Raw genomic sequence first — 9,503 nt, 5'->3', positions numbered from 1 at the left:
GGATGCTTGTCCAAGTAAGGACAGTACCCAAGCACCGGTCCACCCACATACCAAATTATCAAAGTACCGAACGCGAATCATATGAGCGTGATGAAAACTAGCTTGATGATATTCCCATGTGTCCTCAGGAGCGCTTTTCTCTATATAAGAGTTTGTCCAGGCTTGTCCTTTGCTACAAAAAGGATTGGGACACCTTGCTGCACTTTATTTACTTTTGTTACTTGTTGCTCGTTACAAATTATCCTATCACAAAACTATCTGTTACCACTTATTTCAGTACTTGCAGAGAACACCTTGCTGGAAACCGCTTATCATTTCCTTCTACTCCTCGTTGGGTTCAACACTCTTACTTATCGGAAGGACTACGATAGATCCCCTATACTTGTCAGTCATCAGCGATACCTCCCCGAGCGTGGCCACGCCGCCATAGTTACCGCAGGTGGGGCTCCGCATCGCCTCCCGGATCGTCATGTTCTCCGTCCGTAGCTTGTCGTTCTCCTGCCACAGCAGCGCATTCTCGTGTCGCTCGATCTGGGTCTGCAACCAGCCCACCCAGGCATGATTACCAAAAAGAAGAAGGAAATTGATTCTTCTTGGCCTAGCTTGTCACATCAACCGACACGTCGCACCAAAGATAGATAGAAGATTGTTCTGGCTAACAGTCTGAACCTTTATCTGGGTGCGGCGATTCTGGAACCAGAACTTGACCTGGCGGCTCACCAGGTTGAGCCGCCTGCTGAGCTCCATGCGCTGCTTCTCGTTGGGGTGAGGGCACTCCTTGAACACACTGGCAAAAATGAATTAGTCAAGCAAGCTGTAATTTAGGGCTAGATAGAAAGTAGACCAAGAACCTGAGAGAATTGTAACAATTTCTTACGCCTCGAGCTCTTGGATTTGCTGCGGCCTGTGGCGGTGGTAGCGCTTCTTCTTCTTGCGCGGGGTTGTCTGGGTCCAGCTCGTTGGCGGAGGCGTCGTCCAGGTTGTCGCAGCCGGAGCGGCTGTCGTTCTCGCCCTCCCACGCGTGGCCCAGCGAGTCGCCATCGCCGCCGCTCCCCGTGCTCCCCATGAAAGCGCCGCCCAGCTGACCTTCGCCCTCCATATTCGTCTGCCAATTAAACCAATTAAAATCCAAGGCAATTAAACACGGTAATGAAGAGAAACTGGCCAATTAATTAAGGCCAGTAAACATGCAGTGGTATTGAGCGCATGAACGGTCGGGTGGTAGTATAGAATATAGCATACTAGGCCGAGGGAGAGGCCAGTGGAGGAGGCGAAGCCTTCGCCACCGCCGCCGGCGCCGGGCCTGGGGATGGGCGGCGGGGCGAGTAGGCGGCCGGGTTGTGCATGCCAGGGCTGCCCTCGCCGGCGTCGTAGGAGAAGACCCCGGAGCCGGCGTCGTCGAACCCGATTCAGTTTCAGCCGAGACGTGCGACACGAGGAAGGAGAAGGCAGGGGGTATTTGCAAAAACGCGTGCACTGACCGGCTCGGGCCCTACGAGTCCAGTTGTCGCTCTGTGATTGGTCCAGGACCATAGCTGCACATTGGGTGCAAGTTCTAGGACTGTGCAGGGTCATTTTGCAAGTTGTAGGACCAAATCATCATATCTCAGACAAGTTCTAGGACCCCCAGTGCTTTTAACTCCTTACAAAACAATGTTGGGGGCTAATAGCTAACTCAAACACTTTTTGAGTGTGTGCTCAGCAAAATAGTATCCATATAGTAATTTGCTTAGAGCTGGTAATAAAAAGGTTCCTCATTCACTATTGAGATGGGGGTACTTAGAGTAACTAGAGAGGACATATATGGCATACCCGAGGTTATACCTAGAGTATTGTTGTTGGTATCTAGAGTATTGTTGTTGGTTTACAGATTTTTGTGCGAGGACTTATGTGAGATGACTTTGTTTATTGATCGCAAATACTGAGAGTATTGTTGCTGGTTTACAAACTTATGTGAGAAGACATATATGGTGTACTCGACGTTATATGTTCCGTGCACTATTTAGTTTGTTGCATGTCGAGATGCTATGGTTATAACTATTGCTAATGGCCTCTCCAACATCATTGTTGAGACGGATTGCTAGTTTGTCTTTTCCGCATGGCAACATGGGGATGACCGCTTGGTTGGGGGACATCTCATTAGGGTAATGCATACCTATATCTCGAACTTGTAGGGAATCGTTCTTTGATGGACGGGGCGGAGAAGCTAATGGAGCAGCCCATCTTTCACTTTGCAATATATGATCCGTCAAAATGAATAAAATGCCTTGAGGGCGGTCCTACAAAAAACCAATGTTGTGTATTTGTGCATTTTTCTCTTTAATCAAAGAGGTCGTAGATTACTTTATTAAAACATATATGAAATGGGGAGTGTTATTATACTGACATCCCCGTGAGGGCATAACAAAACGAACATTTTTATGGCAATTTTAGTTGTTGTAGGTATGCAATTTCTTCTAGAAACACGGCAAATCCTTGCCACAAACAGCAACAATACTCTTGAATATTTATTCAAGATTAACTAAAATTTTCATCCTCATACAACATAAATTGCCATGATAATCTTTCGCGATTTCCATGCCTCTTGGCAAACTTCCGGTGGCTACGAGGGTTCTATGAATAAGTGTTTTGTGCGACATGTGGCGTTCTTGGATAGGGGGGTTACCAATTCTTTTTGTACGGAAATCTTGGATTTTTTTTAAGAAAATCGGAAATCTTGGAACTACCGGTCGGTCAAGCCATCCGTTACTTGGCGGCGGCGACAAGTCTGGGCCATCCATTGCACGATCCGACGGCCCGAGCCCCGTGTCGGCAACCCCACTTCTATAGCACAGGGTAGTTACTCTCACGCTTCACACGACCGGACTGCATGCACGATGGATCCACGGAGGCCGAAAACAAAACAAAACAAAACGCACACGAGCAGGAGCAGTGGTGCAGGCGGAAGGACAGCGCTCGATCGGAGACGCGGGGGGTGCCACCGCATTTACCATCCACATGCACGCATTCATTGCCATCCCAATTCAACACCCCGGCCCCCTAATGGCATCGCCCGGTACTACACCTACAAGAGCCGCAGCAGCCACAGCCGTCGCTCCTCCTCCACAGGGACAGGGGTCGCGCTGGTGGTAGATAGCCAGATAGGACAAGAAGTTGGAGATCGAGAAGGAGTAGGAGCCAACAGGCATGGCCATGGAGATGGGCAGGAGCTGGCAGGAGCTCGGCGTCGTGGACACCATCTACGAGGACGACCACGAGGAGGAAGACGAGGAGGAGGAGGAGGAGGAGGAGACGGAGGACTGCTTCAACTCGCCCACCATGTCCTCCTCCGCGCCCACGTCGACGTCCTGCTCGCCCGCGGCGCCGTCCGCCTCCTCCTCCCTCCCGCCGGCGCTCAGGACCGCGGTGCAAGGATGGTACGTGTGTCAGCCAGTGTGACAATTCAGTTCGTTGCGATCTGTTCTGGATTCCATGGACGTACGCAGAGTTCAGAACTCGGCATCATCTCACATTCTTACTGACCGGCGATCGATTTTTTGCCTCCATGTTTGATTAGGTCGCGGGCGAATGGATCGCGCAAGCCGGACGTGATCGTGCGTGTCCAAGAACACTGCTTCCATCTTCACAGGGTAAGATATACCAAGATCAACCGCTCCTTTTCCTTTCTTTTCTTGAACGATCGAACACTTCGGACAGAAGAAATTCACCACCTCCCTTAAAAATCGACGGCAGTGATGATGAATCACTTCTTTCTTCTTCGAAACTGCCATATTAGTCGAATTTTACCACATGCCAAGCGTTTCCAATTAATCTCCTGCACTAGTAACTCCCGTCAATTTTCCTTTAGTAAAACCAAGATGAAGAAAAGAAAAGAATAGGCCGTGCTGCAGCTGCATGTTTTCCGTTAGTAGGAAGAAATTTATTTATGGCAAATTCAATACGAGCCCTGCTGGATACGTGCGCGGCGCAGAGATGACAGACAACGCAGTCCACGCCCACGTCGTCAGATGTTTCTTGTGACGGTTAACGAACGAGCAGTAACTCACAAATAGTTACTGCGCACTCCCCTGGCAGTGCCCATAGATTCACCGTAGGAGTTTCAGAAAAAATAAAAGTGTCTCTTAGTTTCAACCTTGCACTAAGATTTCGCCTTCTCCCTGGTTAGCTGCCTGCCAATATTGTCACTGTAGTAGCACATTGAGCTATTTGACCTACATAAGATCCTCATCACGGCTATGGGATTCTTCCCCGAATGCGCGTAAAATTCCTGCAGGAAACAGTTCAGTTCCCGCATGCTTCCGATAGAATACATGAAAAATATAAATTGATTCTCAAGTCTTTTGTAAGCGGAGGTGGACCCTTGATGGTCTTGGCCTCTGGATTAGCTTAAGTGCCCCAAGTAGACAAATGCCAGAGCCTCTGCCCCACGATGAACAGCAGAGTGCCAATGGCGTCCTAACAGGCAATAATGGATGGCCGATTCTGTACCACATTTACTCCATTGCCTTGATTAGCGCACTGCCCTGCGTGCAGCAGGAGCGATCGTAAACTTCCAGTAACCTCTGTCTCAGGAGTTACTGGCGCCTTCAGACAAGTTTACTGCCTTCTGCCTGCCATCCTAGCTCTACACATGCACGTCGACTGTAGCAGTAGTATATGTTCCTGCATGCTCCTGCATCGTCTCTTTTACCCGCTGTGCCGTGTTGGTTTCAACTGAACTTTGACATGGCAAGGAGTGTGGCAAGAAGAGGTCGAGGAGATCTCATGTAAAAATGGTTAGGCTTTTGGTCCCTCTACATACGATCGGACACATGGGCCGGCGCAGTTCGCGTATTGAATTCGACGTAGATTTACAGTCGATCGTGCCGGAAATTCAAGTGGCGTCGTATGAATTTCTTTCGGGATCGGGACCAGGCAGTATCGACGTACTGCGAGGAGGGGTATCGCCCATTGCATTCATGCTGGCCGACAGAAGGGAGATCTGAGTAAATGTGAGGATCAGACGGACGGACCATTTCAAATTTTATTTATGGAGTCGTACTACTACTGTACGTATTAAACTTTGATCGTAGTAGTAGTACAGTAGTACAGTACTTACTTTGCTGGGATTCGGATTTCACAGTTCGGAACATTCTACAATTTTGTTTTCAGCTTGGCTGCAGCCCGGTTCGGTTTATTGCTGAAGTGAGTTCGACAGGCACAAGAAACACTGTTTTCTTGGTCTTTTCCTCCCTCGAACTGCAGAACTCAAATGAGTTTGACAGATACAGGCCAAAAGCCACTGAAAGCCCGAAACTGTTGCCAATTGTACCAAAATGATAAAGATCCAATTAGTGCCAGCAAACATGCAACCTGTTTTTTGTTGGCCTCTGCTCATCTTGTGGGCTAGGCCAATCATCTGCCGGATCAAGTGCTCTAGCTCTGTGCTTATTCCTACGATTTTTCCTGCCGCCTAGTAAGTTCAAATTTCAGAGTACCGGACGTACACTGATGTTTTTTAGCCAGCCAAGCCAAGAGATTGATGTTACAAATGAAACGATCCAAATGTTTTTTTTCTAACTCCATTAAGCGACAGTTAAACGATCCAAATGTAGTGGTACTTGTGCTCCTGGATGTTCAAATTTATTTACAGATTCCGTATTTTTACCACGTTGCTCTGTTGTCTGTCACTCTGTGCGTTCGGTTTATTCGGTTTACATGGTTCGGTTTATACGGTTTTCTGGTTTGTACGGTATTAATACTTTGATAAATACGGTATGAAATTAAAATATGGTTCGGTTTCGGTATGGTTTCGGTATATACCATAAAAACCAAACCTAACGCGAATTTGAAAATGACGTAATAATAACTTACAAATTTATGACTCAAAACACATACTATTTTACATAAATAGTATATAACTATATATATAAGTGTATATGCTTGCATTGATTCATCTGTTGATGGTTATGGACGTGCTTAGCATTTTAAAAAGAGAAAAATAACTATGTTACAAGAAAAAATTACGTGCTTAGTAGTGAATTTGACTCGTGTACAAGAAAAATGACAACTTGTATGGTTATTTATCTCAAGAAATATAAATTTAGTTTTTACTTCGGTTTATTCGGTTAACCGTTCGGTTTTTCGGTATATACCATATAAACCAAAGTTCAAAACGGTATGAAAAGTTCATACCATACCGAAAACAAAAACCATAAAACCCATAAAATCGGTTCGGTTCGGTTTATTTTCGATATAGTTTTTCGGTTCGGTTTTTAAATGCACAGAGTGAGTTGTCTGTTCCCAGGACCCGATCACGTCGGAGAGCAGCTACCTGAAGCGGCAGCTGTCGGAGTGCAGCGACATCGCCGTGGACCTACCGGCGGGCCTCACGGTCGACGCGTTCGCCGACGCCGTGGCTTCCTGCTACGGCGCCGACGTGGCGCTGTCGCCGGACAACCTCGCCGCGGCGTGGGTGGCCGCGGACTGGCTGGAGCTGACCGCGGAGGACGGGCTGGCACGCCGCGCCGAGGACTACTTCTTCGAGGAAGTGGCCACGGACCACGGGCGCGCCGCAGCTGTGCTGCGGTCGTGCGCGGCGTTCCTCGGCGGCGAGGCCGCCGGGGCCGGCGCGGGGCTGCTGGTGCGGTGCCTGGAGACGCTCGCGGCGTCCGGCGGCGCGGACGGCAGGTGGCTCGAGGACGTGGCAGCGCTGCCGCTGGAGGAGTTCCAGGTGGTCGTGGAGGCCATGCGCGCGCGGCTCGCGCACGACCACGACCTCATGTACACCATCGTGGATCACTACCTCGAGGTAAAGCTTTCGTCCCAGTAGAATGTTTTGTGAAATGAGTTGCTGTGTAGAGTGCTGATCGTTTCACGCACGGATGTGGGTGCAGAACCACAAGGGGAAGCTGACGGAGGAGGAGAAGAGCCGGCTGTGCTACAACGTGAACTGCGCCAAGCTGTCGCACCACCTCTTCATGCACCTCGTGCAGAACCCGCGGCTGCCGCTCCGCTTCGTCGTCCAGGCCATGCTCGTCGAGCAGCTGCACTCGCACCACTCCATGCTGCTCACCCAGCACCACCACGCCGCCGCCGCCGCGGCTCCCGTCTCCGCCGCGCCGCTGCCGTTGCCGCCTGGGCTACATAAGAGGTCCATCTCCGGCCCGTTCAGCAGCGCCGTCGCCGCCGCGACCGCCGGGGACGCCGCCAACATGACGCTCGGCGACATCCTCCAGCGCGACGCGGTGCTGCGCCAGTCCGCGCACATCCGCGCATCCATGGATGCCACGGGGCACCGCATCGACACGCTCGAGCGCGAGCTCGCCGGTCTCCGCTGCCGCCTGCGCCATTCCGAGCAGGCCGCGGCTGCTGCCACGGCCTCGGCCGCCATCGACCGCGTGTCCGCCAAGTCGGCCAGCTTCCGCATTCCGCGTAGCCGGCTCTGGAACGGCGAGGACCTCTCGTCCAGCACCGCCACCACCGGCCGCTCCGTCGCCAAGGGCAACCTTAGCCTCAAGTCACGTCTGGTGCACGGGTTCAAGAGCCTGTTCGGCCGGAGGCCAGGGAACGGTGTCGCGCCGCCGCCCGCGAGCAGTGATGACGCCGGCACTGACGTCCGCGTCGGCGAGAAAGGCGCGTGTGCGTCATGTCCACCGGAGCCGGAGGACGGCTACGACAAGGAGCCGTGCAAGGAGGAGTGGAGTGCTCGGCCTCACCGGAGGAACCTGTCGATGGTGTGACCAGTCGATGCACCGCGAGAGCCGAGAGATCAGCGGCAATCGGTGCACGCCGAATACTTGTCGGAGGCTTTGGGTGCTTATCATGGCTTATCTCTGATCGGTGCGGTGTATATACGAGTTTCAGTCTCACTGTATCGGAACTGTTGATTTTCACACGGCCATATGAATCTGTACGTCCAAGGGTCCGTCCATGCGACGTTTACCTTGTTTCAGTAGAACTACTTTTTCGTCCTTGCGTGCAAGTTAAGGGAATATTCAACGCAACCCGCAAATTTCCTCTCGCATTGAGTCCAGTCCGTGGACATGGATGCAAGAGGTCAGACATCCAACACTAATTGCATATATTTTATTTTATTTTCAACAAATCGGATGAAACTCATGCAAACACGGCCGGATTTCGTACAAATAGACCGGATTTTGTACGAACATGACAAATTTCATACAAACACGATGGATTTAACTATATTTTGAACAGTTAGAACAAAAAATAGACCCGACCCTAAACCAATCCTACGCCGGCGGCCGGCATCCAAGCACGTATCGTCCTCCTTCCGCTGTCTCCATGAACACTGACGATAAGACCGATGAAGTGAAGGTGCGGCCTTCGACGAGGAAGGGTAGACCATGAGAGACGAACCGGGCCACATGGGACACCAGGGCCCGCCGCCTCCCGTGGCCTACTCATCCTCGGAGGAGTCCGCACCTTGTCCCTTGCTGGTGGACGTGAGGTCCACGAGGGAAATGGTAGCACCTTGGTTGTCGTCGTCCCACCGGGCCAGCTGATGGTTCGTCGGCGGCGCGTAGGAGGCGCAGCTGGCGTTGTTCTCCTCCGCGATCACCTGTAGTTGCGCCTCCGCGACTGCTGCTTCCTAGCGAGAGGCGGCTTGAGAGCGGCCGGCATCGTAGATGGCACGCTGCTTCATGACGAAATTTGGGTTCGCCGCGGCCATGGCCGCCACGGCCTCCTCTCTCGCGCGCTCGCGTATAGGTCTGACCCTCCGCCAACCGGTGCTGCTCCAGGAGGAACATGTTGTACTGTTGTTCCTCCTGTGCCTGCTTGAACACCAATAAAGGCGCCGGTGCAGGCCACACTTCCGCCATGACAGCGTTAAACTGCACATGCGTCTGCTCCATGGTGAAGTCAGCGTGCACAGGAGGTGCGAAGCCGGGGTGGAGTCGTCAGGCCCCGTCTCCATCGTGGTGTCGCCCCCGTCGTCGGGGACCTCGGGCTAGTAGGTGATACGTCTCTAACGTATCTATAATTTTTGATTGCTCTATGCTATTATATTATCTATTCTCGATGTCAATGAGCTTTATTTTACACTTTTATATCATTTTTTGGACTAACCTACTAATCGGAGGCCCGGCCCAAATTGCTGTTTTTTTTGCCTATTTTAGGGTTTCGAAAAAAAGGAATATCAAACGGAATCCAAACGGAATGAAACCTTCGGGAACGTGATTTTCTCAACAAACGTGATCCAGGAGACTTGGAGTGGGCGTCAAGAAACAACGGAGGAAGCCACGAGGCAGGGGGGCGCGCCTACCCCCTTGGGTGCGTCCTCCACCCTCGTGGGCCCCCCGTTGCCCCACCGACGTACTTCTTCATCCTATATATATCCATGTACCCTCCAAACATCCAGGAGCACCACGAAAACCTAATTCCACTGCCGCAACCTTCTGTACCGAGAGATCCCATCTTGGGGCCTTTTCCGGAGCTCCGCCGGAGGGGCATTGATCACGGAGGGCCTCTACATCAACTCCATGGCCTCTCCGGTGATGTGT

At 51.5% G+C, this 9,503-nt stretch overlaps 1 protein-coding gene across 1 annotated transcript; it reads left to right on the top strand.

Annotated features, from left to right (window-relative positions):
* Positions 1-3,052: 3,052 nt before the first annotated feature.
* Positions 3,053-7,952, top strand: LOC125536498 (BTB/POZ domain-containing protein At3g49900). The gene is made up of 4 exons (XM_048699725.1): positions 3,053-3,416; positions 3,557-3,629; positions 6,287-6,790; positions 6,876-7,952. The coding sequence occupies exons 1-4, from the start codon at positions 3,187-3,189 to the stop codon at positions 7,719-7,721; spliced, it is 1,653 nt and encodes a 550-aa protein (XP_048555682.1). The 5' UTR covers positions 3,053-3,186; the 3' UTR covers positions 7,722-7,952.
* The last annotated feature ends 1,551 nt before the right edge of the window (positions 7,953-9,503 follow it).

Source organism: Triticum urartu, chromosome 2, assembly GCF_003073215.2.
Source record: "Triticum urartu cultivar G1812 chromosome 2, Tu2.1, whole genome shotgun sequence".
In the NCBI taxonomy this organism is placed as follows: domain Eukaryota; kingdom Viridiplantae; phylum Streptophyta; class Magnoliopsida; order Poales; family Poaceae; genus Triticum; species Triticum urartu.
Note: the sequence above shows the minus strand (reverse complement) of the source record. Positions and strands in the feature narration are given on the sequence as shown.